Source organism: Nylanderia fulva, unplaced genomic scaffold (genome assembly GCF_048542155.1).
Source record: "Nylanderia fulva isolate GAGA-0341 unplaced genomic scaffold, ASM4854215v1 Scaffold26, whole genome shotgun sequence".
Lineage (NCBI taxonomy): Eukaryota > Metazoa > Arthropoda > Insecta > Hymenoptera > Formicidae > Nylanderia > Nylanderia fulva.
This window is the reverse complement of record NW_028190325.1, coordinates 3,038,722-3,065,400: the sequence shown is the minus strand read 5'-3', so window position 1 is coordinate 3,065,400 and position 26,679 is coordinate 3,038,722. Positions and strand designations below refer to the sequence as shown.

Here is a 26,679-nt window from a genome sequence, read left to right as displayed (position 1 = left end):
CTGAAGAATTTCTATATAATATTTCCAGAAGTTCTTCCTTGCGATATTTTGTAATACTTTAGCGGTCACACAAAAAAAAAAACGAAATCGTTGATAAACTGTTTTGAATTTTTATTTATATTTTTGTAATCGATCTATAAACCGAATATATATCTCAGAAGTTTTGCGATAGCTGTATTTACATAAAATTAAATATTTGACTCGTATAAACATTAAAAATGTCATCTTACAGTAATAAAAAAAACAATAAAAAAGGCATAACAAGAAACGTTATATATACTAATATCGAACATTATTTTATATTTTAGAGATTGCTATCTTCAAATTTGAACTCCTTTAAATCTTTGAATTTCGCAAATTAATTGAATCATTGTTACGTTTAATATAAGCCTGTTAAATCATTTATGAGCTATAATCATGCAAATTATTTGACAATTGGGCTAATCTTAATTCTCTGGCTCTTATAGGATTTTGACTTCTATCATATATGTATTTGCGGTGTGCGTCTTTTTTAATTTTTATTAAATTAAATTTTTTTTAAATTTAATTATCAATAAAAATTTCAAACTTATATAATTTTATCGCAAACATGCCTGAGATCAATAGTTTTATATCTGTTCTGAACAGCTAAATTAGAGAGGGATTCTCTTGGGAAGATATTCTCGATTATCTGTCGATTATCTGCTTAGGTGGGGCTTGAATAGATCTAAGATTCATTTAAATCTAAATCAAAATTGGGAATGCACTTTATGTGTATTACAGTAAGTTTTATTGAGTTTAAATAGTTTCACTATTGGTGTTAATTAGCATCGTCGTTAATGCACCGGAACTCGCTACGTATTTCGCCCCATATCTACAGAATCGTAATACATTTACTTTTTTAATGCGCCGTTTTTTTTAATTCACAATAACGCACGCTACCGTTTAAAGTTTATCTCGATTCATAATGTCGGAGGATATATAACATCTATTGTAATTTTATTAGTAAAAATAAAATGTATACATTGAGAGGCTTGAACGCACGACATTAAAATATTTTTGCGAAATATATTAGACACATGTTAGAAGAGCGCAATTTTTCGTCTCCGAATTAAATAAATTATACGAGAATTACAATTACATATGATTCAATTTATGCTCTGTACATTTGTTAAATTAAACATAAAAATGTAATCGGTAATATATATATATATATATATATATATATATATATATATATATATATATCCATTACTATATTTTCATAATGGAAGTTTCGATTTTTTCACACAATCGGCTTGAGTAAAATAATTATCACGCAAGCACATAGAATTCTATATATCATTGTATAATATTAAATGAGAGTATACAATTGTAAGCATATATCTTTATCGGCGAATAGCCAGTCAGCATATCCGTAACGGAAAATGTATATTCAGAGTATAATAATATTACATTAACAAATTTATTTATACAATTGACTATCTATATACAGTATATCTCAATACGAATGTATTTATTTAATATAATATTAAAGAGAGGCTTTGCTAGTCTTATCTGTTGCACTAAAATCTGGGATACTTTTTACTTTTTTCTCTCTTCTCTGTAATTCTTTTCTCAAATTTTAAAATAATTTTTTTAATAAAAAAATTTTTCAATCTTACATTCATCACTTTGTGATTCATCATTTTTTATTAAACCGATGAATCCACTTATATTAAAACATATATTAAATCCAAGTGCCGATAATATAATAAGCAAATACAAGTCTAAAAAAAGGAAAAAAACCAAAAATGTCAATAATTAAATTTGACACAACATTTACGTGTAATATGGAGAAGTTTAAACAAAATTTGTATGTAACGAAAATTCGCGAAAGATGACATTTTAACGCAATGTAATTAATTGAAATTCACTAGATATTACTCGACAGTACATACTTATATGATAATTGATCCATCATAATGTTCTCTCTTGGAAGATACTTTTTCTTTTAAATATATCTCAAATTTACGTTTTTGATTCGATTAAAATTTTTCAATAAATGTTTTGGTATACTGATTAAGAATTTGCATTGCTTTTAACTTGTAAGTGAATAATGCGACTTTAATATTGGATATCATTTTGGATGGCAATAAAGGCTGTTCTCTAAGATTGGGTTCAAATTTATAGTTGCAGCTCCTTTTTTCTCTTTTATCTTTATACAGAATGTCCTATTTTACATACAAGGTGTTGCTATTTTTCGAAAACCAAAACTTTAATATTTTTCTCAAAATATATCAGAATAAAAAAGCATAAAATATCTCATAAACTATATATTTCTCGACTATTCCATTCTAACAATTTCATACACCAAATATTACGATTTATGTAAGAAAATTATATTAAACTATAAATTAAAAAAAAAATGACAAAAATTAAAAAAAAATGCCTCTATCTGGAATAAAATTATGCTTAGAACAAGCCCAGGTAATTTTGACATTTAATGACGTCATTTTGACGTCGTGACGTCATTATGACATCGAATAACGTCATTTTGACGTTTAAATGACATCATTTTGCTACCTGGAAAGATGTCTTCAAAATCTCACAATTTTTGTAAGAAACATTTTTAACCTTGGTTTTCAAAATTCAGCAAAGCTGTTATTATTATTCAAAACAGGACTTACTATATAATCATTTATAAACACGACGACGACGACGAGAGAACCATATTAGTTCGACGTATATAATGGCGAATTAAATTTAGACGGTTGTTCCGTACGTGCTGAACATCACTCTGGTGGTATCTGTGTCGAGGGTGACGTCTTCCGGGGACGCTAGATCAACCTTGATGGATCCGGAGTTGTTTCGCTTTCGCGTCATACCGCCGCCACCACCACCACCCCAATTCGACAGAGTCCAATGATAAGTCTCGCTGTTCTCCTTCTCGTGGGCGACCGCGGTCTCCTGCGTCGTCTCGTTCCCCTTATCCAGACCGGTTTCGATCGAGACGGACGACTGCGACGCGACGGAGTCGAAGCTGGAGTCGCCGCCGCCGCCGCCCCGGTACCGGTTCACGCACTCCATCGCCATCTCGCCGGGAGACTCCTCGATCGCCCGCAGGATGTTCTGGCATAATTCCGAGTCGAGAGCTATGGGGTCCTCCGAGTCTCGGTTGTGTATGGTCACCGCTATGTGGGCCGGATGCGGGATCGGTAGAGGGATCACCAACTTCTCCGCGCTATACGGGCGGATCTGACGTTTCCACGGCTGCCAGCGTCCCTCGGAATTGTTGTCGCTCATCATCGCGCGCCTCCGCAGCTTCGTCGACGTCAATAGTCCACTTGTGTCGCTGCGAAAGATAGCGGTTTACGTATTTTCGAAAAACTTTTTTGTGTATGAAGATTCAAAGAACATTCAAGATATCATTTATTTTATTTTGTTAAATTTAATTTATTTTTAATTTATCTTTAATTTTTTTTAAATTTATTTACCTTATTAAATTTAATTTAATTTCATTAAAAAAAGTAATCACCATCGTTTGTCAGCCTTTCTGCTGTTGCTGGCTTGCTTGGCCCGCGGATTGAAAGCAGACACCTCGAGATACGGACTGTGCACTTGAATATTCCCGCGTGGTGCGTAAACCGCACCGAGCAAATCGGGTCCGTTGACGCCACCGAGCTCGGTACTGTGAACCATGTCCGTATACCGGGACAGATCGACTCCCGGGTGCGGCTCCAATCTGAATTTCGTGTCGGAGTCGTCGAGCGGCTGTAGAAAGTCGAGGCTGAAGATGTCGGCGTACATAAGCCCTGCTAGACCCGCCCAGTCGCACACCCCTAAACCCTTGTTCTCCCAAAAGTCTTCCTCGTTCCCGGACAGTCTCGCGAAAACGTGAGTGGGATATAAACGTTCCAGCATCTGTGCTCCTTGCTGTATGACCACCTACAATTTCATTCGGTTATAAGTAAATTTAGAAAAAATCAAGCATGATGAAGCAACACATTTCGTATACAGATTGGACATAATAAAGCGTTACAATTTTTTATTTCTAAAAATATTGTTTTTAGAGAAAAATGTTTCAGATAAAAGTAGAAAAGAAATTGACGTTACTGATTTTTTCTAAAGGGCGATTTTTTCAGTCATTTGAAGATCATTTATATTATTTCAAATAAAACCACGATATTTTTTTACATAAATCGATTCCTCGTAAAATTCTACTTAAAAAGTGGTAAGGGTAAAATAGTTAAAAAGTGAATAGTTTACAAGATATTTCATATTTAAGTTTAACATAATCTTATTAAAATATTTAATTTTCGTCAAAAATATTTAATTTCTTAATACTTTAATTAATAATTTAATTTCCCAGATAACCAAGAATGCTCAAGCAATGTATAAAAATAAAATGCTAGCAATTGATGTTGGTTATTTGCTAAGAATATGAATTAAATGTTTGAATGATTAAGGATAGTTAGCATAACGTTAACATTTTGTCATAATCAAATGCTTTGCTAAAGAAGAGACATATTGAATAAGCATACTGTTAACAAAAAGTTAGCATATAATGTTTTCAATTTGCTAATAGATATAAATATGTTGCTATCATTATGTCAGCATTAATTGTCATGTTTCATTTCCGACATCAAATGCTAGCAAACAACAGCACAATGGACAACATAGATGCGTAGCAAGATGCTAACATCTTTATTAGCAACAGGAAAGCAACTTGTGTTCACACTGGTTATTTGGGTTCTCAATACTTTCACAAAATAATGAGAAATCGATTGATACAAAGAAAACACATAGTTGTTTAGAAAAAGTATGTAATATGCAACTAGCAGCTGCATATTAAAAGTATTAAGGTAAAATAATCGAAAAATAAATATTTTACAAAATATTCAATAGTTTATGTAAGATTATGTTAAGTATAAAATATCTTGTAAACTATTTATTTTTTGACAGTCCTATCTTTATAAATTTTTATGCAGAATATTACGAATATACAATCGATTTATGTAAGAAATAATATGGTAGTTCCATTTCAAAAAACATAAATGACGTTTAAATGACTTTGAAAATCGCCTTTTAGGAAAAAGTCTGTAACGTCAACCTTTTTCCCTCTCGAAATCCTAACTTTTGAAATATTTTTTTCTAGAAATAATATTTTTGGAGATAAAAATTCATAACTCTTTATTTTATCCTTGTATAAACACACACATACAGAATTTGCAAAAAAATAGTTACCTTCAAGTCGAAAGTAGTCAATTTTATTTTACTCCTCACCGCGACGCCGAGACCTGTCTGCAAATTCTTTCTTCGTCGGTCCAATTTCTCGTGTAACACGGCAATCAAGTCTTTGGCTTCCTTCTCGAGGGATTTGTACGGGTCCTTCGTCTTTGCGAGGCTAGCGGCGAACGGGCCGAAACAGGCTTCGACAAACTGCGTGAAGTCCCTCTGCGGTTGAGTAATTAATCTCTCGGTTTCTTGCTGAAAGGCCAGCAATTCGTCCAGTTCTAATTTCGCTTCGAACGCGGCCAATGCTTGTTCCGCTCTTATCTGAAGAGAATTAGTTCAGTTTTACAGATATTTTTTAGAGTTATTAATTTATAACGTTTTACACGGATCACCCAAATTGGCGGTCATAGTACAATGTCCACTTATAAAGAAGCAACAACTCACTTGATAATAATAATCCGAAGCTAACCCCGGTCCAGCTATTCTCTTCACGACAAAGCTATCGCTCGCTGGTATCCGACCTCTGTTCTTGATCATTAGATGGAACATAACTGTGTCCCAAAACACTCTGACCCAATAACGTATCACAGCAACTGCGAAGTGATATTATATTTCTCCATAAGCACCTCATTAATTGTATTCCCAATTAGCAAGCGTACGTCATTTTGACGTCAAAGTGACGTCATTGAACGTCGGACGTCATTAGATGTCAAAGTGACGTTACTTTGATGTCCAATGAGGTCAGTTTGCTACTTGGATTACTAAAATCTAGCACTTTACTTGTAAGTATCACGAATGAAATAAGTGGGCAGAGAACGAAGGCTACGAATAATGCCGCTATTGGTTGTAGACATCCCTGAATGCCAATGTTCCAGAGTAATGCTTCCATCACCACAAGATATCGATTGCGACTCGGTTCAGGGCTATCCAGGTCCATGATAAGCGCCATGAACGCATGCAACGTCAGCGTGACCAGAGGCATCCTGACAAAATGGAAGAATCAAATTTAAATAGACTTAAAAAAAAATACCGCAACAAAAGCATAAATGGTCGCGCCAAAAATTAAACTTACCAGAAAGCTGCGGTGAGAGCAATCAACAGCGAACCGACACTCACCGTGATACATACCACGGGAAATATAAACAATATGATGAGTGTGCCTAACAGACCCTTTGCACCATAATTCCATAGTCTGTTTAGGTGTCGGGTCATACCTTTGCCAATAAATCCTAAGAAAATATTATTATATAATTATTATTATTCTTATTTTTATAAGGTAAGGTTCAACTGTTTCACGGCTTTCGATTCAAAACCTATGCAAAAATGTTGTGGGTGATGCCAATAGCAAATTCTGCAAGTTACAGCAGCTACATTTGCGTTAAAAAAAATGGGATAATAACTTTCTTGCGTATACAGATGTCTCATTTTAAATGTTCCGCGCAAATATCTCGAAAACTATGAAAGACATGAAAAAATTGAAGGTAACCTTTACCTGACCTTCAAATGACTATTCAAGGTTAAATCAATGACACCATTTTATGTCCCCCTTCGAGTCAAACAACTTTTATCTGAAACATTTTTTCATGTCTTTCATAGTTTTCGAGATATTTGCGCGGAACATTTAAAATGGGACACCTGTATAGGCGAGAAAGTTATACCATTTTTTTTAACGCAAAGGTAGGGGCTGTAACTTACAGAATTTGCTATTGGCATCACCCACAACATTTCTGCATAGGTTTTGAATCGAGAGCCGTGAAACAGTTGAAGTCCTTCCCTTGTTAGTATTATTCTTATTATTCTTACTATTCTTATTATTATTATTATTATTTCTATTATTGTTTTTATTATTATAAATTTGATAAAAGGCAGTTAAGAGCAGTAATATAAAAATTCGAATTAAGTTATGTATAAGAAAGTCATGTATATATATATATATAAATAATATTCTTTAATATAATGTTTAATAATAAATTACAATAAAAGTTGACAAGAAAGAATTAAACATCCGTCCAATTTGACTTACTACGATTTATTATTATTGTTGTTGTTGTTGTTATTGTTATAGAATACTAACGATATGATCGAGACTGAACTTACCTGTGTCTGGTTCGGTTTCAAAATGCGTTCGACTTTTACTGATGTGCCTCCAAAGCGCTATTAATCGCGAACAGAGAGTGGGCATCTGCGATGACTTTCTCGGAAACAATGTTCCGTTCAATTGACTCAATTCCAGGTCAGGGGTGAACGATTGTACCAGCAACAGAGCACGAAAAGATACCGGACTGCACCACGGTACAGCTACGCCCAATAAAAACATCGCGTTCCAAGTCCAACACCATGTTCTGGCGATGTAGTTAATCCAGCGCCACATCGGCCACCTGTAATATCGCGTTACATCGTTACAAGATCGAACGACAGCATCCAGCTTAACAGCTTTCATAGATTAATTCAAGCACCTTGTCGTAGTTGTATGTACAATCTCCCTTTCGACTAAGAAAACGGGCTGACTAGGGTCAGCGCGAGGTGTCGTGATGGAAGTCGGAGTGTTGCTCAGTACGGTCGGAATGATCTCCGATTGACCTTGAAAGTTGCGCTTTATTATCCAGTTTTTCGGTAGCCAGATCTGCGTGGGCCATTGGAAAGTCCTCGTTGGGGTTTTCACCTTCCGCAGTTCCTTCAGGAGAACTGGCTCTCTCTGAGAAATTTTTTTTAGTTTATATATATATATATGTATATAATTATATACATATGTATATGTATATATATTTATATATATATATGTATATAATTATCATTTTCATTAATCAATAATATTTATTAAATTATTAATATGAAAGAAGTATAATAATAAATGCTCAGTTTTTTACTTTAATCATTGTTGAAAGCTCGTTAGAAAGATTTGTTGAATTTAAAATCTATTAATAATATTCATTTATCAATTTAATTTTTTGAATGTTATTATTATTGAATATAAGCTTGAAATAATAACATACAATATAATGAAGTGTATTTATTTTATTATACCTCTCTCATAAAGGTTAAATCACGATTGAGAAAATAAATGGTTTGCGTGAGATTCTGGTGACCGCAGAGCGCCAGCGCCTCTTCGTGCGCGCTCCACTCGCACTCCTCAATAAAGTTCTCTTCGGCCTCTCGCATACGATCGCGCATCCACGGCTGTATTCGCGATAGGACCGGGTGCTCGTTCTCGATGCGGCGTCGTAGAGATTCTTTGGTTTGCGACAGCTTCCGCTGCATATTCTCCACCGCCCGGTGCATCAACACAACCGACTGCGCCTGTTGAACCAGCAGCTGAGCGATACCATCGCCCAATGCGAGGATGTCCGGATGGGATAGGATGTTTGTATATACCCTTTGCAGATATTCGCGCATCACCGCTTCATTAACTTCCTAAAAATATCAATATTAACGTAGTAAATATTGCTTTATTTATTACACAAAAATATATAAACAGGGTGTTTCCTCAAATCTTGTAAAAAATTATCTGACCTAACAGATTTTGTAGTTTAAAATTTCAGATAAAATAAAATTGTATAGAAATAAATAAAAAGATTAAATATATTGTAAATATTGTATAATTGGAACAATGACAAAATGCAATGTATAGAAATAAATAAAAAGATTAAATCTATTGTAAATATTGTATAGTAATTGGAACAATGACAAAATGCAATGTATCACTATATCCGAACGCCAAAGATATGTGCAAAAATATAAAACAGAAAATAATTTGTTATAAATGTTTTAAGGAGTCCAGCTAAATTATTTAAAAATTATTAAAAAATTGAACAATTTTCTATGAATGAAACTTACATAGCATCTTGATACTAAAAAATGATCGCCAGTAAAAAAATCAGGAAATTTTAATAAAAACTTAAATATTACAAAGATATGTTAGACATATTTTTTAAATATAAAATTATCAGACACAATTCTTTTTTTAAATAACCCTGAGTCTCTAAATAAAATTCCTAGATTTTTCATGATAAAAAAAATCCCTGATAATTTCTGATTTTTCTAGACAATAAATGAAATCAAGATCTTACTTTATTTTTATGCACAAATAATGAAAAAAATCAATTAATGTAAAGCAAACATATAACAGTTGTTTTTAACAAAAAATATGTAGTTGCTAGTTGCAAATTACATTTTTCTTAAAAACAACGATGTGTTTTTTTTACACCAATTGATTTCTTTCATTATTTTGTACATAAAAGTATTAAAGTAAAATCATCGAAAATGAATTTTTTACGAGAATATTTTATAGTTTATGTAAAATTATGTCGCATTAAAGTACAAAATATCTCGTCAACTATTTACGTTTTGGTCATCTTATCTTTATAACTTTTTATGCAGAAATAAAATAATAAAAATATAATAATTACGTTTAAAAAAATCAGAACTCTTTTGTCCTTAAAAACCCCGAACATTTTTTCTCTATCAAATTTTCAGGCATCTTGTTCTATTAAATTAAAAAATATTTAAATTAATATCTCTAACAATGGCGAAAAAAACAACTTGTAACACTTTATGTGGGACACCCTGTACATGTAATTTTTCTTACTCGTTCTATCTCCTCGTCTGGTTTCTTTTGTGCTCTCAATTCCGAAATCAGTCTTTCCCTAAAATGAAGGAACCAGCCTCTTGTCTCTCTCTCCAAAATCGCAACAAGCGTAGGCAAAGCTTTCCTAATTACGTCCCTGTTGAACAATCTGAGATCGACCGCGGCCCCATTAGGTGTCCCGAATACAAAGGGGATCGAGACGGGCAATAGCTGAGAAGATTCCCTTTCTACTTCGAACTTTTCAGTAGTCGCCCTACGAAGTTGCTTCCTTATGAATCCACAAAGCAATTCCAGAGAATCCTCGTATTCCGGCTGCAAAAATTTGACATTATTATACACATGATAAAGACACTTGCGACGCGAGTCTCTTTGTAAAATTATGAAAATACAGGATGAAAATATCTCACCCGACAAACCAATTCTGCCACCAGGTACCGACAACGTTCTTCCCTAATCTTGGCATCTAAGTTATGCGCTTGGAGCGACGGTACACCAATTATAATGTCTACAAAATACATATATGTATATTATACAAAGTGTCACATTTTAATATTCCACTCCAAATAACTTTTTTATATTTAATTATAGAAAAAAATGTTTCAGACAAAAGTTGTATGATTTCGAGGAGGACATAAGATACCCAGATACCATCAAAATAATGTCATAATAATTACTGTGGCTATCTGGGTAGTTATATATAGCTGCTAATTGCAAATTATATACTTTTTCTTACAAATAATTGTTTTCTTTACCAATTGATTCCTTTCATTATTATGTGCATAAAAGTATTTAGATAAGATCGATGAAAAACGAATGTGTTTTACGAGATATAAATATATATATATATATATATATATATTATATTTCATAATTTATATGAAATTGTCAAACTAAAAGTGTAAAATATCTCATAAACTATTCATTTTTTGATCGTCTTATCTTTATAACTTTTTATAATAAAATATAAGGAATCAATTTTTATATTAAAAAAAAATTATAGTAGTTCCATTTAAAAAACATGACCTGGAAAATTGACCTTTAGAAAAAATCAATAACCCTAACTTCTTTTCCCCTCATAAATCAAATCCTGTAACTTTTGTCTAAAACATTTTTTTTCTAAAATGCATTTTATTCATGACAGATATTTCATTATCTGTGTAAGTTAAAATGGGACACCCTGTATGCAGTAACCCATTTTAGTGTCCTACTCCAAATAACTTTTATTTTTGATTATAGAAGAAAATATTTTAGACAAGAGTTGTATGGTTTCGACGGGGGAACTTTGAATTTTAATTAAGGTAATTTTTTAAGATTATATATATACTAGCTTTTCGGACCGCGCTTCGCGCGGTCCTCAAAGCCTTTCTATTCGGACCGCGCTTCGCGCGGTCCTCATATAGCCTATATTAAGTCCGTTTTAACCGAGGGGGTAACCACTCAGAAAATATGTGTACACCTGGACTTCTGACTTCAAGACTTCACCGGACTTCATCGGATTTCATGGACTTCGTAGACTTCATCGGACTATGCCGGATTTCGTCGGATTTTGCTGGACTTTGCCGGACTTTGTCGGACTTTATCGGACTTCGAGGAATTCAACGACTTCAAGGAATTCATCGGACTTTGTCGGATTTCATCGGACTTTGTCGGACTTTGTCGGACTTTATCGGACTTTATCGGACTTCGAGGAATTCAACGACTTCAAGGAATTCATCGGACTTTGTCGGATTTCATCGGACTTTGTCGGACTTTGTCGGATTTTGTCGGACTTTGTCGGACTTTATCGGACTTTATCGGACTTCGAGGAATTCAACGACTTCAAGGAATTCATCGGACTTTATCGGATTTCTTTATGGGTGGGGGCGTAAACTTAAAAAACCCACACAGCAGCTCTCTCAGAAAAATTTGCAACATTTTTGTACCAATTTCGTGAAAATTGGTCCATAAATGCGCATGCGTGTGGGTGAATGCGTGGGTGGAGGTGTAACACTTGAAAAATCCACATCGCCGCCATCTCCAAAAAATTTGCAACATTTTGGTACCAATTTTTACAAAAATCCGTTCATAAATATGTGATTGCGTGGGTGGATGCGTGGGTGGGGGCGTAAACTTAAAAAACCCACACAGCAGCTCTCTCAGAAAAATTTGCAACATTTTTGTACCAATTTCGTGAAAATTGGTCCATAAATGCGCATGCGTGTGGGTGAATGCGTGGGTGGAGGTGTAACACTTGAAAAAACCACATCGTCGCCATCTCCAAAAAATTTGCAACATTTTGGTACCAATTTTTACAAAAATCCGTTCATAAATATGCGATTGCGTGGGTGGATGCGTGGGTGGGGGTGTAAACTTAAAAAACCCACACAGCAGCTTTCTCAGAAAAATTTGCAACATTTTTGTACCAATTTCGTGAAAATTGGTCCATAAATGCGCATGGGCGTGGGTGGGTGCGTGGGTGGAGGTGTAACACTTGAAAAAACCGCATCGTCTCCATCTTCAAAAAATTTGCAACAATTTAGTACCGATTTAAAAAAAATCGGTTCATAAGTATGCGATTGCGCGGGTGGGTGCGTGGGTGGAGGCGTAAACTTAAAAAACCCACACAGCAGTTTCCTCAGAAAAATTTGCAACATTTTGGTACTAATTTCGTGAAAATTGGTCCATAAATGCGCATGCATGTGGGTAAATGCGTGGGTGGGTTTTTTAAGTTTACGCCTCCACTCACGCACCCACCCGCGCAATCGCATACTTATGAACCGATTTTTTTTAAATCGGTACTAAATTGTTGCAAATTTAGCGAAACGCGGTCCTCATATAGCCTATATTAAATCCGGTTTAACACAAAAAATTAATTCTTTTTTTGTATTACCGCGAAAAATTTGCAACATTTTTGTACCAATTTCGTGAAAATTGGTCCATAAATGCGCATGCGTGTGGGTGAATGCGTGGGTGGAGGTGTAACACTTGAAAAAACCACATCGCCGCCATCTCCAAAAAATTTGCAACATTTTGGTACCAATTTTTACAAAAATCCGTTCATAAATATGTGATTGCGTGGGTGGATGCGTGGGTGGGGGCGTAAACTTAAAAAACCCACACAGCAGCTCTCTCAGAAAAATTTGCAACATTTTTGTACCAATTTCGTGAAAATTGGTCCATAAATGCGCATGGGCGTGGGTGGGTGCGTGGGTGGAGGTGTAACACTTGAAAAAACCGCATCATCTCCATCTTCAAAAAATTTGCTACAATTTAGTACCGATTTAAAAAAAATCGGTTCATAAGTATGCGATTGCGCGGGTGGGTGCGTGGGTGGAGGCGTAAACTTAAAAAACCCACACAGCAGTTTCCTCAGAAAAATTTGCAACATTTTGGTACTAATTTCGTGAAAATTGGTCCATAAATGCGCATGCATGTGGGTAAATGCGTGGGTGGGTTTTTTAAGTTTACGCCTCCACCCACGCACCCACCCGCGCAATCGCATACTTATGAACCGATTTTTTTTAAATCGGTACTAAATTGTTGCAAATTTAGCGAAGCGCGGTCCTCATATAGCCTATATTAAATCCGGTTTAACACAAAAAAATTAATTCTTTTTTTGTATTACCGCGAACTACTTCCACATTTGTTGTCCGACTTTCACGAAATTTATATCAAAATAAATGTTTAAATTTTTTTTGGATGACTACTATGTTATCTATTTCTTTCTCCCAGATATTTTATTTTACACCGCGTTTTGCATATATTTAAATATTTATTATATATTTTTATTTTTATTTATTTTTTTTTTTTATTTTATTTATATTTATTTTTATGCACATGGGTGCGTGGATACGTGGGTGGGTGCGTGGGTGGATAAATAAAGTAATAAAAATTTGTTAAAATCATATAGTAGCCATCCCGGACAAAATTTGAGTACAAATTTCGAAAAAGTCTGTGAATAAATGTTTGAATGCGTGGGTGGATGCAAGGGTGGGATAAAACTTGAAAGAACCACACAGCAGCTTTCTCAGAAAAATTTGCAACATTTTTGTACCAATTTCGTGAAAATAGGTCCATAAATGCGCATGCGTGTGGAGGTGTAACACTTGAAAAAACCACATCGCCGCCATCTCCAAAAAATTTGCAACATTTTGGTACCAATTTTTACAAAAATCCGTTCATAAATATGTGATTGCGTGGGTGGATGCGTGGGTGGGGGCGTAAACTTAAAAAACCCACACAGCAGCTCTCTCAGAAAAATTTGCAACATTTTTGTACCAATTTCGTAAAAATTGGTCCATAAATGCGCATGCGTGTGGGTGAATGCGTGGGTGGAGGTGTAACACTTGAAAAAACCACATCGTCGCCATCTCCAAAAAATTTGCAACATTTTGGTACCAATTTTTACAAAAATCCGTTCATAAATATGCGATTGCGTGGGTGGATGCGTGGGTGGGGGTGTAAACTTAAAAAACCCACACAGCAGCTTTCTCAGAAAAATTTGCAACATTTTTGTACCAATTTCGTGAAAATTGGTCCATAAATGCGCATGCGCGTGGGTGGGTGCGTGGGTGGAGGTGTAACACTTGAAAAAACCGCATCGTCTCCATCTCCAAAAAATTTGCAACAATTTGGTACCGATTTAAAAAAAATCGGTAATTTCGTGAAAATTGGTCCATAAATGCGCATGCATGTGAGTAAATGCGTGGGTGGGTGAGTAGGTGGAAGTGTAACACTTAAAAAAACCGCATCGTCGCTATCTCTAAAAATTTTGCAACATTTTGATACCATGTGTTCAGAAATATTGCAAAAAAAATTTTTTTTGCAAAAACATACCCTCCTCTGAGGAAAAAAATAAAAATAAAAAAATTAAAAAAAAAACCCACAGCAGCCACCCCCGAAAAATTTGCAACATTTTGGTACCAATTTCGAGACAATCGGTCCACAAATGCGGAAGTAGTTCGGGTACAGACAGACAGACAGACAGACGGACGGTGCTTATATATATAGATTTGAAAATCAACCCAGTTTTCTTTTCTTTTTTTTAAGAATAGGACATAAGACGATGTCCTTAGTTTGACCTTGAATAGTTGCTTGAAGGTCACCTTCAGTTTCTTAAATGGAGCCACCTATTTTTCATTGCATATTTTTGTAACTTATCTCGAAAACTTTCCAAATCCCTATAATAAAGTGTTTTTTCATTATATTAAGTACTTTTTGAATTATAAAGATTTGAAATTAACAATTTTTTTACATAAAATATAAAATATCTTGTAAAATATTCATTTTTGGTAATCATACCTTATGTCTCCCTGAAACCATACAACTTTTGTCTGAAACATTTTTTTCTACAATCAAAAATACAATTATTTGGGATTGGACATTAAAATAGGACACCCTATGAGACATTCAAATGGGACATGAGTGTCCTATTTTAAATAATGCATTTTAATATCTCTTCTTTAATTATCATAATAGATGAAAATGTTTTAGACAAAAGTTGTATTATATGAAGAGGAGTTACATGATGAAAATATAGACTTAACTTTGAGTGACCTTTTCAAGGTCAGGTCAAAGTCACTTTAATTTTTCAAATGAAATCACCCACCCTATTTATATAAAAAATGTAGTGACTTTATTTTAAGGTAAAGTTTAACGTTTTGTTTACATATATTTTTACGCATTACTATGAATTTATTGTAATTACTTTATTGTAGTACACTTGATAAGTACCAAAACCCATGGTCAAAACGTTGTGGTAATTATTAAATATTTATTAGCCAATATTGGTCGTAAAAATTATTTATCCTTTTCATTTGAAAAGTTAAAGTGACCTTGATCTGACCTTGAAAAAGTCAGTCAAGGTTAAGTCTATATTTTGATCATCATATACGTCGATATTGATATTAATGCGGATATATGACAATTAAATGCAAATATCGCCCACCGAGAAGTCGCAATAGTCCCGTGATGAAGGCCTTGAGGGACTGCGAGACGCTGAAACAGTGGGAGATCAATCTAGCCCTCGCAGTCACGACGAGAAACCTAGTCGCCAGGGCGAGATCTGTCAGCAGCGCGTCCCGCCGTCTGTCTCGGCCACGTTGAAGAAGCCCGCTCAATCGCCATCGATGCGTCTGTCCGGCAAAGTTGATCGAGTCCACTTCAAATTCTCTGCGGAAAAGAATTTTTTCGCTCAGCCAAATACGGATACGACAGAAAGTTTCCAATTGACATCATCGCCAAAGCGCTTATCTTACAAAGTAATAGTTTATTAGTTTATTAGTTGTACAGGGTGTCCCAGAATTAGCGGATCGTCCTAGATAGCAATAATAATTATTATGACGTCATTTTGACGTCAAAATATATCATTTTGCTATTTAGAATTCTGATTTCTGGGATTCTTTGGAGAAGATTTTTTGAAATTAACCCTTGAATTAAAATTCTATTATAAAATCAATTTTATTTGAAATTAATTGAAGAATGTGTTTTGTTAATATTTTAACTTCACAAGGCTTATTGATAGTTTGTAAAAAACCCTTCATTTTCAATCGCTTATAATTCAAAAATTATTGGTTTCTTGATATTTTTGTTGAGGAAAAATCGTCTCTAAATGATCTTAAGAATCTGCCATTAACATCTACTAATTCTAGGACACCCTGTATAAATATGTTGTAATATACAATAAGTAAAGATAGCATACTTTTACATACCATATTACAAAACTATATTTACATAGCAATAAAATATCTATTTCCTAGTTTCCTAGTTTTTCAATTAAAATAGAATATTCTAATTTATCAAAGATATTTATTCGATAGGATCTATACTGAATTATTAATTATCATTGATTGTTGAAGATTCGTTCTTCGGATCGAATCCTCGAGGACGATCGAATTTTCTAGAATGTTTTTTGTTAAATTCCTTAGTGTTTACGCCAAGGAAACACGTGAAACCAACGTGTACACTCGCCGCTAATTGGCGTGTGTACATCGCCTGATTTTCCGATGGTCCAATCGAGGACCCCGATCGGCTGCCGCCCTACGCGAGCTCCGAAATTCGCGCAGCCCTCGAGTCAGTCCTCGAGAGAGCGAGCGCCGAGAAACCTAAGTCTAGGTACGCGACGAACTTGTAGAAAGTGAATAAACTAAATTAAACCGTTTCAAAACGCGTACAATTATTTGATCACGTTAACCCGGCATCCTACAACGTTAAATCTTATACATATAAAAATGGTCCTTCGAGCCGGATATTACAAACCGATCGAGTGATAGTGAAATCGCGAAAAGAACGGGCTCCTTCGTTTCGTACCTTATTCGAACAATTGACAATTTCTGCCTCGTGTGCCTATATCGGGGCAGTAAATTTAAAAACGCAGTGATCCGCGGCAAGAGAAATACGCTAATTACGCGTTCTCGTTTAGAGTAGAAAAACTCCGTGTGCGGGAGTGAGACCGCGCTACAAGACAACAAGCCGTCGCGCGCGCTCCGAAACAGTCTATCTCTCTCTCTCTCTCGCGCTCTCTCCAAGACGTGAAGAGCGAGAGAGACGGTATCACGCCGCGCGCTCCGAAGCTCTCTCGCTCGCTCTCTCTCTCTCTAGCTGCGGCTCTCTCGGCCGCGCGCCTGCCGTCGCTCCGGCCTAAGCCGCGGCGCTCCGGCCACGTGACGGTCACGCGCCCTCACGTACCCGGTGTACATCGAATTCTGCATTTGAGTAGACAGAATTTCGACGTTGAAGTGTCACTTGCAGTGCAAGCGCCGCTATCACGCGCTTTGCAATCTTGCATTCGGACGGCAGTTAAACGCCGTTCGAGATTAGTGACTGCACGTGTACTCCGCTACTCGCGCTCAGTGACTCTCAACTCCGGCGCCGCTATCACGCGCCAGTGATTTTTAATTGAGTGCGGTGAACATACGCGAGTTATCCGCAAGCGCCGCAAGCACGCGCTTTGCGTTACGGTATTCGCAGTGACTCTCAATGATTAATCGTGACTCGTACTGATTAACAGTGACTCTCAGTGAACGTGCGCCGCTATCACGCGCACCGCACCGGTGAATCTTAACCAGTGCATTTTTCTCACTGACTTTTGACTCTCGCAGACCGAAGTGTAAACGACCGCGAACGCCGCTATCACGCGTACGCGTCGTGCATCTCTCTGTGACTCTCTCGATCATCTTGGTGATTTTCGACGTTTCTAAACATTTTAAAAGGTGCGCGACTCGCTATTTCGACGCCGCTATCACGCGTCCGCCGTCGTGCATCACTCTGTGCCTCTCTCGATTATCTTGTTGATTTTCGACGTTTCTAAACATTTAAAAAAAGTGCGCGACTCGCTATTTCGACGCCGCTATCACGCGTCCGCGTCGTGCATATCTCTTGACTCTCTCGATCATCCCGGTGATTTTCGACGTTCCTAAGATTTAAAAAACCACGCGATTTGCAATTTCGACGCCGCTATCACGCGCCACGCAATCGCTTCGTGTGAGAAAGACAGCCGATAACGGCTTAACGTGACGGTGCGCTAACTCGCGCTCGGACTCTCTCACTCTCTCTCGCGCGTCAATCAGCGGGCGCTTCAAGTCCGCGCGCGCGCTTGAAGATTTCGCTTCAGTAGCGAATAATCGATAAACGATTCAACAGTCCGGCATCGATAATCATGTCGACTGCCGTGAGTGACCTGCTCATCGAGCAGGGAGCTTGTATTGACGAGATCAAACGAGATCTCGTCAACTTCAAGAAGCTGGCCAAATCCAACGTGACACTCGCCAAGACGCGAAGTAGGCTTGCCAAGTTGGAGGAGCACTGGGCCGCCTGCCGCGGCCTTCATGTCAAACTGCTTCAAAAGACGACCACGGAGCAGCAAACGACCTTGCCGTATTTCACTCTGGAAGAGTTCCTGAGAGCTGAGGATGTCTACATCGACACGGCCGATCTGCTGCAAGATACGATAAGTCGATTATCTCCTAATACAATTCCGTTTACCGATCGTAGTTCCGATTCCTCCGTTCGCGAAACAAATAATCATTGCTTCCAATTGCCACGCATCGCGCTGCCAAAGTTTTCTGGGAAATTAACCGATTGGGAAAATTTCCGAAACATTTTTGAATCTCTCGTAGTAACTAACGACGCTCTTTCAAATTCTCAAAAATTTCATTACTTAAAAACGAGCGTAACGGGAGACGCTTCCTTGCTGATCAATAATTTAAAATTTTCCGATGCGAATTACGAATCTGCCTGGCAATTGTTAACCAATGAATACGACGATAAGCAGACGTTAATCTATGCTCATTTACACGCGTTTATTAGCCTTCCGGTAATGAAAAGCGAGATTGTCAGCGATTTGCGAAAATTGCGCGACACAGTGTCTGCATCGTTAGCCGCGTTAAAAAATCTCGATCGTCCCGTAGAACAATGGGACGACTTTCTTGTTTATACAATAACACAAAAGTTTAGCGCGAGAACACGTACCGAATGGAATTTAAGGCGAATCAAACGAAATGAGCCTTCTTCTTATCAGGAGCTTAATGAGTTTTTAACTCTCCGTATACGCGGATTGTCGGACTTTGCCGATTCAAGCAAGGACTCCGGTTTTTCGAAAAATGATAAACCGCGTTTAACAGTAAACAACGTGACTGCCTTTAAATGTATTTGTTGCTCCGGTGAGCATCACGTTTCGAAATGACAAGCCTACGCGAAGAAATCAGCTTCACAGCGCTTTGCTCTCGCGCGCCAGCATAAACTCTGCTTTAACTGCTTAAAGTCCGGACATTTCCCGTCGAAATGCCCGAGCAAATATCGGTGCAGACAATGTCGTCGCTCGCATCACACATTGCTGCATTCAGCGGCAAATCAAAATGCCTCCGATAACTTGGCCAGTTCCGAGGCTACTATCTCCGAATCAGCGTCACAAGCCGCATCTAATGCGACTACTAATCAAACGGTCAATACGATTGCGGCCGTCCAGATAGTACCCCCCTCGCTTCAGGAACATCCAAATGTCCTTTTGGCGACCGCATGGGTCGACCTCCACACCGGGGAGGGTCGCTGCTTAAAGGTTCGCGCGTTGTTGGATCAAGGATCCACTTTTAGCTTTATATCAGAATCGCTCTCACAGGCGTTGCGCACTAAACGGCAACGAGCCGATTTACAAATTAAATGCTTCGGCGAGAAATACACGGGTACTGCGAAATCGCGCGTAAAGCTACAGTTAACCCCGTGTGCTCAAGCCGATCCGAGCTTTCCTCTGACGGCTTACATTTTTCAACGCATTACTTCATACGCTGCCTCGCGGATTCAGCCCTTCGATGCGTGGCCTCATTTACAGGGTCTATCTTTTGCTGACCCTGATCCTTCCAGTCAACATCAAATTCATTTGTTGATCGGTGCTGACCTTTACGGCTCGCTTCTGAAGCGCGATGTCCGTCAAGGTCCTATTGGAACTCCGACAGCGCAATTGACCGCTCTCGGTTGGATCCTTTCCGGCCCCACAAATAGTAGGCCGACTACTACTGCTCAAGCATCTGTATTAAACTGCGTGTTGGAACAAAGCACGCACTCTCTTCTCCAGAAGTTCTGGGAAGATGAGGAGATCTCGCGGCCTGTCCCCCTCACGGAGGAGGAGAGGTGCGAGGCTCATTTCATCGCCAACCACTATCGTACCCCTCAGGGACGCTATGCGGTTCGATTGCCCTTCAGGCATGATTTCCCGATAAAAATCGGTGATTCTTTACACATTGCAACCTCGCTTTATAATAAAATGGAAGGAAAGCTACGGCTTCGTCCTGAACTTCACGCGCAGTACAACGAGTTCTTACGAGAGTACAATTCACTCGGTCACATGAGGAAGGTGGAATTGTCTGACCGCTCCGAGTTCGAGCCGGTATATATTCCTCATCATCCCGTTTTGCGCGACTCGAGTTGCACTACGAAATTGCGCGTTGTCTTCAACGCTTCGTGCAAAACGAGCAATAAGACTTCGCTTAACGATCACTTACTGATCGGTCAGAGACTGCAGCAAGACCTCTCCGCTATATTATTGCGCTGGCGTCAATGGCAATTTGTTTACACGGCGGACATTGCTCAAATGTTCCGCCAAATTCTCGTGCATCCGTCTGACGCGGATTTTCAAAGAATCTTATGGCGATCGTCGGCCGATGGGCCGATTGAACACTATCGCCTTCTCACTGTAACGTACGGGCTCGCCCCCGCTCCGTACCTCGCAATGAGGGTACTGAAACAGCTTTCTCTAGATGAAGGCGACAACTATCCCGCGGCCGTTCCAATTCTCAGCGAGTCCCTCTACGTGGACGATGCACTCTTTGGAGCGGACGATACGACTTCATTGATAGAAGCTCGTGTCCAACTAGTTGAGATCCTGCGAAAGGGAGGTTTTCAACTACGAAAGTGGGCTTCTAATGCCTCCTCTCTTCTTCAAGGACTTTCGGCTCATCAGCCGGAAGTCACCGATCATTTACTCGTAAAGGACGATAATCTCAAGGTTCTCGGGCTTTCATGGCTTGCTAAAGAGGACGCGTTCAAATTCGTGATAACTCCGTTGAGATCGGTTACGCACACGAAACGTTCCGTTCTCTCGTTCACGGCAAAATTATACGACCCACTAGGATGGGCTGCTCCGGTTGTTGTAACCGCGAAAATCTTGCTACAAGAATTATGGCTTCTCAAATGTGATTGGGACTCCCCTCTTCCAGAGGAGTTGCGCGATCGTTGGGAGAGCTACACCAACGATTTAGAATCATTGAACCGCGTCCGAATACCGCGTTGGACCGGTCGACATTCCAATAACCTCGCGTTCGAAATCCACGGGTTTGCCGACGCTTCAAACGCGCTTACGCGGCGGTCGTTTATATTCGAGTGCTTCCTTCGCCAACGAAGTTTCAAATCACTCTGCTCGCTGCTAAAACAAAGGTCGCGCCGATCAAAACCGTAAGCATCCCGCGCTTGGAACTGAACGCTATCGTCCTCCTCAGCCGGCTAATCAAGTGGACCTTGACATCATTGAAATTACCTCCGATTCCAATATACGGATGGACGGATTCGACCATCGCTCTCGCGTGGCTCCGTCAACATCCATCAAAATGGAGCACCTACGTGGCTAACCGCGTATCCGAGGTGCATACCGGTCTGGATTCCGTTTGTTGGAATCACGTTCCGTCTCGCGATAATCCGGCGGACTGTGCCTCGCGCGGCTTGACCGCCTCCGAGCTCGTGACTCACCCGCTATGGTGGAACGGTCCACGATGGCTTCAGAAACCATCAACTGCGTGGCCGATTCTGAATGTCTCAGCTCCGCTCGACTCTGTCACCGATCAGCAGGTGTCGGTGGAAAGACGGCCTGTGACGCTCCATGTTCAAGAGGCCGAGGGTTGGGAACTCCCATATAGGTTTTCCACTTGGACCAAGCTTGTCCGCGTGACTGCCTATATGAATCGCTTTATTCATCGTGTAAAAGAAAAGAGCGCGTCTCGCTCCCAACAATCCCCCTTTCTGAACGCCGACGAGTTTAGGAGGGCGGAACTCTTCTGGTTGCGCTATCTGCAACGGAGATTCTTCGAACGGGAAACGCGCTCACTAAAGAATAACGGCACCATACCGCATTCGAGCTCGTTGAGCAGATTGAGTCCTTTTCTAGGAGAGGACTCTTTACTCCGTCTTGGCGGGCGGTTGACGAATTCCGCGCTCAGCTATGACGAGCAACATCCTATAATAATTCCGAAACATCACTTATCCGATCTCTTAATTGATCGCGCTCATAAATCCACGCTCCACGGGGGAACACAGCTAGTACTCCGTGTGCTGCGTCAGCGATACTGGATCATTGGAGGCCGCAGCTCAGTAAAGGCGCACATTCGAAAATGTGTAGTCTGCACTCGTCAAGCGGCTAAATTGTCTTCTCAGTTCATGGGCGACCTTCCAGCCGCTCGTGTCACCCCTTCGGCGCCTTTTACTCATTGTGGGGTTGATTACGCCGGCCCACTCCACGTAATTTTATTCGTCGGCAGAGGGCAAAAGGCCAGAAAGGTATATATCGCTCTGTTTGTTTGTCTTGCTACAAGGGCGATTCACCTCGAATTAGTGGAAGATTACTCCACGCCCGGCTTTCTTGCAGCCTATCAGAGGTTCGCTAGCCGAAGAGGTCTGCCGCGTCACATGTATAGCGACAACGGCACAAATTTTCATGGAGCCAACCACGAACTCCATCGACACTTTCAATCCTTATCGAAGGATGCTGAATTGCGAAACGCGCTCGCAGGCGACGGAGTGAACTGGCATTTCATTCCCTCCGCCGCTCCACATTTCGGCGGCCTTTGGGAGGCCGGAGTCAAGAGCCTTAAAACGCATCTGAGGCGCGCTGTTGGTTCCCACACACTTTCGAGGGCTGAACTCGCGACGCTTCTATGTAAAATAGAAGCGTGCCTTAACTCGCGACCAATCGCTCCGCTTAGTGACGACCCGGGTGACTTGTCGGCGCTCACCCCGGGTCACTTTCTGATTGGACGGCCCCTCGTAGCCGTTCCGGAGGAATCGGTACTCGCGATCGACCCGCGTAGGCTCTCGCGATGGCAACTAGTCCGTGCCATGCAGGAAACCGTGTGGCGTGCCTGGTCACAGGATTATTTACATTCGCTTCAACAGCGAAACAAGTGGTGCAAGCAGTCTCCTAACTTCGCAATAGGCGAATTAGTATTAGTTAAAAGTCCCGTGCTCCCTCCGAGCAAATGGGAGCTTGCCCGAGTACAGCAGATCCATCCTGGATCTGATGGAGTCGTTCGAGTTGTGACCATACGCACCGCACGGTCCACATTGAAACGACCTATTGCGCAATTATGCCGACTGCCAATACGTGATAACTCTAACGCGTCCGCAACGGATAAAGCCGCTAACTTGTAAGAGTTATGTAATCTTCGAGACGACTTTCTCAGCGCGAGTCGTCTTCACCTGTATGTTTTGTAATCATCTTCCTCGACGATTCGTTCCCGCTTCGTTTAACTTTATTTCGCATTCGTTCGCATACGAGGCGGGCGGTATGTTGAAGATTCGTTCTTCGGATCGAATCCTCGAGGACGATCGAATTTTCTAGAATGTTTTTTGTTAAATTCCTTAGTGTTTACGCCAAGGAAACACGTGAAACCAACGTGTACACTCGCCGCTAATTGGCGTGTGTACATCGCCTGATTTTCCGATGGTCCAATCGAGGACCCCGATCGGCTGCCGCCCTACGCGAGCTCCGAAATTCGCGCAGCCCTCGAGTCAGTCCTCGAGAGAGCGTTCGCCGAGAAACCTAAGTCTAGGTACGCGACGAACTTGTAGAAAGTGAATAAACTAAATTAAACCGTTTCAAAACGCGTACAATTATTTGATCACGTTAACCCGGCATCCTACAACGTTAAATCTTATACATTGATTATATAGGTAAAACTGGTTCTTTTCTTTTACAATAGTTTTACCAATCCTATTTTAATAGATATTGAATACTTATTGCTGAAAATATGGCTGTAACGAAATTCATAGAAGAGACTTCGAGAGAGGAAAAAAGTTTTGAAAGTTTGAATTTTAATTAAGATAATTTTTTAAGATTATTTGAAGATCAACCCAGTTTTCTTTTATTTTTTTTAAGAATAAGACTATTTTAGTAAAACTTAATAGAATATTATCTTAATTTTTTTATAAATCAATTCCTTGTAATATTCTGCATAAAAAGTTATAAAAGTAAGAAAACTAGAAAATAAATCGTTTGAAAGATATTATGTACTTTAATGTATAATATAATTATATACATAAACTATAAAATATTTCATAAAATATTTATTTTCTGATCAATTTTACCTCAATACTTTTATGCACAACATAATGAGAGAAATCAATTGTATAAAGAAAATACATAATTTAAAAAAAAGTATATTTAGTTTCTAACTAAAAGCTGCAATACAGCAACTTTGTTATCCCTTTTAACTTTTGTATAAAATATTTTCTCGTTACAATCCTAGTTTCAGTAATATTCCACCATATTAATTGAAGTAGAGTACCCTATAGTATATGTATTATGAGCTAAAAAATCTAATTGTAAACTAATAATATAAATAACAACTAGGTACACATCAATTGAATGCGACAACTGATGTCAGATTCTCAATCTCTAGTTTCGATTACGCAAAAAAAGTATTATATAATAATTTATCTTCCTTTATTTCTAATTGTAAGCGTGAATGAGCATTTAAATTAAACCAATCAAAATGCGAATGGAGTATCATGCTGTAAATGCGAGAAATGTAGATGAGAAATTAATCGATTCTCGAATCGCCGGTCTATTTGGTCTTATTTGCTCAAACATATTTTTTTTATTCATGTTTTAAATATTGTCGCTAATGTGCAAACACACGTACCCGCATCTTCGAATGCTCTCCAATTGAGTGGCATTCAGCTTCTTCGGCTTTCCATATTTATCCTTGTGTAAGCTTTACAGAAATCGTTAGAGCATATCATCAGACACATACACATACACGCAGAGAAGAAGCACAAGGATCGCTTTATTTATCCGGCACAGGGAAAGAAACTTCTGCGTATCTCATTCATTGAAAACGCAAGCGAGACGAGTACTATTAATATAAAATTCACGTTTGCTTATTTTGTTTTTGAATGTCGTCAAATCAACAGATTTGTCCCGATACGGATTTTATATATGTATATTTATTTATTTATTTACCATTACACTATGCGATATCTTTTTCTACTGTCTATAAATCTACTGTTGCTAAGCGATGTAATGTAATACACTAGTTTACAGCCAAAAATTATTTTAAACCACACAAAGTGTTTCTTGTAAATTTTTGGAAACGTCAAATTTCCAAAATAATTGAGATTTAATATGTAAAAATTGGCTTTTTTGCGTTATTTTGACGCCTAATGACGCCAGTTTGCTACTTGAGAATGTTTAAGATTTTTTTGTAAAATTTAATTAACATTATCTGAAAAGATAAAATATCATAAATTGTATTGTTTATCCTCTACAATGCATTTTTAAAATTCCAATATCTTACTTTTTAGCTATGTTATGAAAGATTAAAGCTGAAGACTACTTCTCACATTTATATGGAGATACTTCTGAAGGTTTCTTTGGAAAAAAAATATTTACCATTATTTGTCCTCCTTTAGATCATACAACTTTTGTCTGGAGAATTTTTTTCGAAAATGCACAGCCACGTTAGATTGTAACGTCAGAGGCGAGAAAGCATGCGCTGAAAATTCTGTCATTTTTAAATGAGAATTTATTTTTAAAAGTTTGTTAAAACTATCTGAAGTGCTGTTTCATCGAAATATTATCTTTTTATTTAGAAAGGGTATTTAAGAATTTTTTGCGTGTCTTTTTTCGCTTCTGACGTCATAAATCCAATATGGTCGGCGAGGAGCCCTTTAAACTACAAATTATGAATATAAATTATATGACTGCATCATTGTAGGCGGAATATTTGCTATCTCAGCAAAACTCTGCATTTAAATCTTTCCTAACATGATTGAAAAGTAAGATATCGAAATAAAAAAATGCATTTTATATACAGTAAAAAAATTTGTAGTCTCTTGTTAAAAATGGTCTCTGTTAAAATTCTTGTATTAAATATTTAACACATTCATATGTTAATTTAATATATTGCTGTTGTGTTAACTAAACTTAAATGTTAAATTATTAAAACAACTAAAAAAAAATGTAAAAATAACACAATGTGCATCTATTTTTAATTTTGCACAATAAATATGTTCTGGTTTATTAGTAACAAGATTTATTTGTTAAAAAATTTACAGAAAAAATGTTAATTTTATTTTATAAGTAGGGAAAATAGAATGTAAAATTAACATTTTTTTTAGTTAATTTTTAATTTAACATCAAATTTATTTTAAATTACTTG

At 38.1% G+C, this 26,679-nt stretch overlaps 1 protein-coding gene across 3 annotated transcripts in view; it reads right to left on the bottom strand.

Moving 5' to 3' along the window:
• Positions 1-746: 746 nt before the first annotated feature.
• Positions 747-26,679, bottom strand: part of LOC114943544 (uncharacterized) — a 42,294-nt gene continuing 16,361 nt past the window's right edge. For 2 of the 3 annotated variants that reach the window (XM_085483664.1, XM_085483663.1), the window contains exons 4-16: positions 25,162-25,233; positions 15,708-15,931; positions 10,189-10,286; positions 9,782-10,093; positions 8,221-8,607; positions 7,653-7,891; positions 7,294-7,574; positions 6,269-6,425; positions 5,977-6,179; positions 5,641-5,789; positions 5,206-5,517; positions 3,497-3,906; positions 747-3,313 (exon numbers count right to left, since the gene is read on the bottom strand). In XM_085483664.1, the coding sequence (XP_085339790.1) occupies positions 2,725-3,313; positions 3,497-3,906; positions 5,206-5,517; positions 5,641-5,789; positions 5,977-6,179; positions 6,269-6,425; positions 7,294-7,574; positions 7,653-7,891; positions 8,221-8,607; positions 9,782-10,093; positions 10,189-10,286; positions 15,708-15,931; positions 25,162-25,233 (3,433 nt within the window). In that variant the 3' untranslated portion in view covers positions 747-2,724. The remainder of the gene's footprint in view (positions 3,314-3,496; positions 3,907-5,205; positions 5,518-5,640; positions 5,790-5,976; positions 6,180-6,268; positions 6,426-7,293; positions 7,575-7,652; positions 7,892-8,220; positions 8,608-9,781; positions 10,094-10,188; positions 10,287-15,707; positions 15,932-25,161; positions 25,234-26,679) is intronic. The other variant, XM_085483665.1, reaches the window with a different exon arrangement.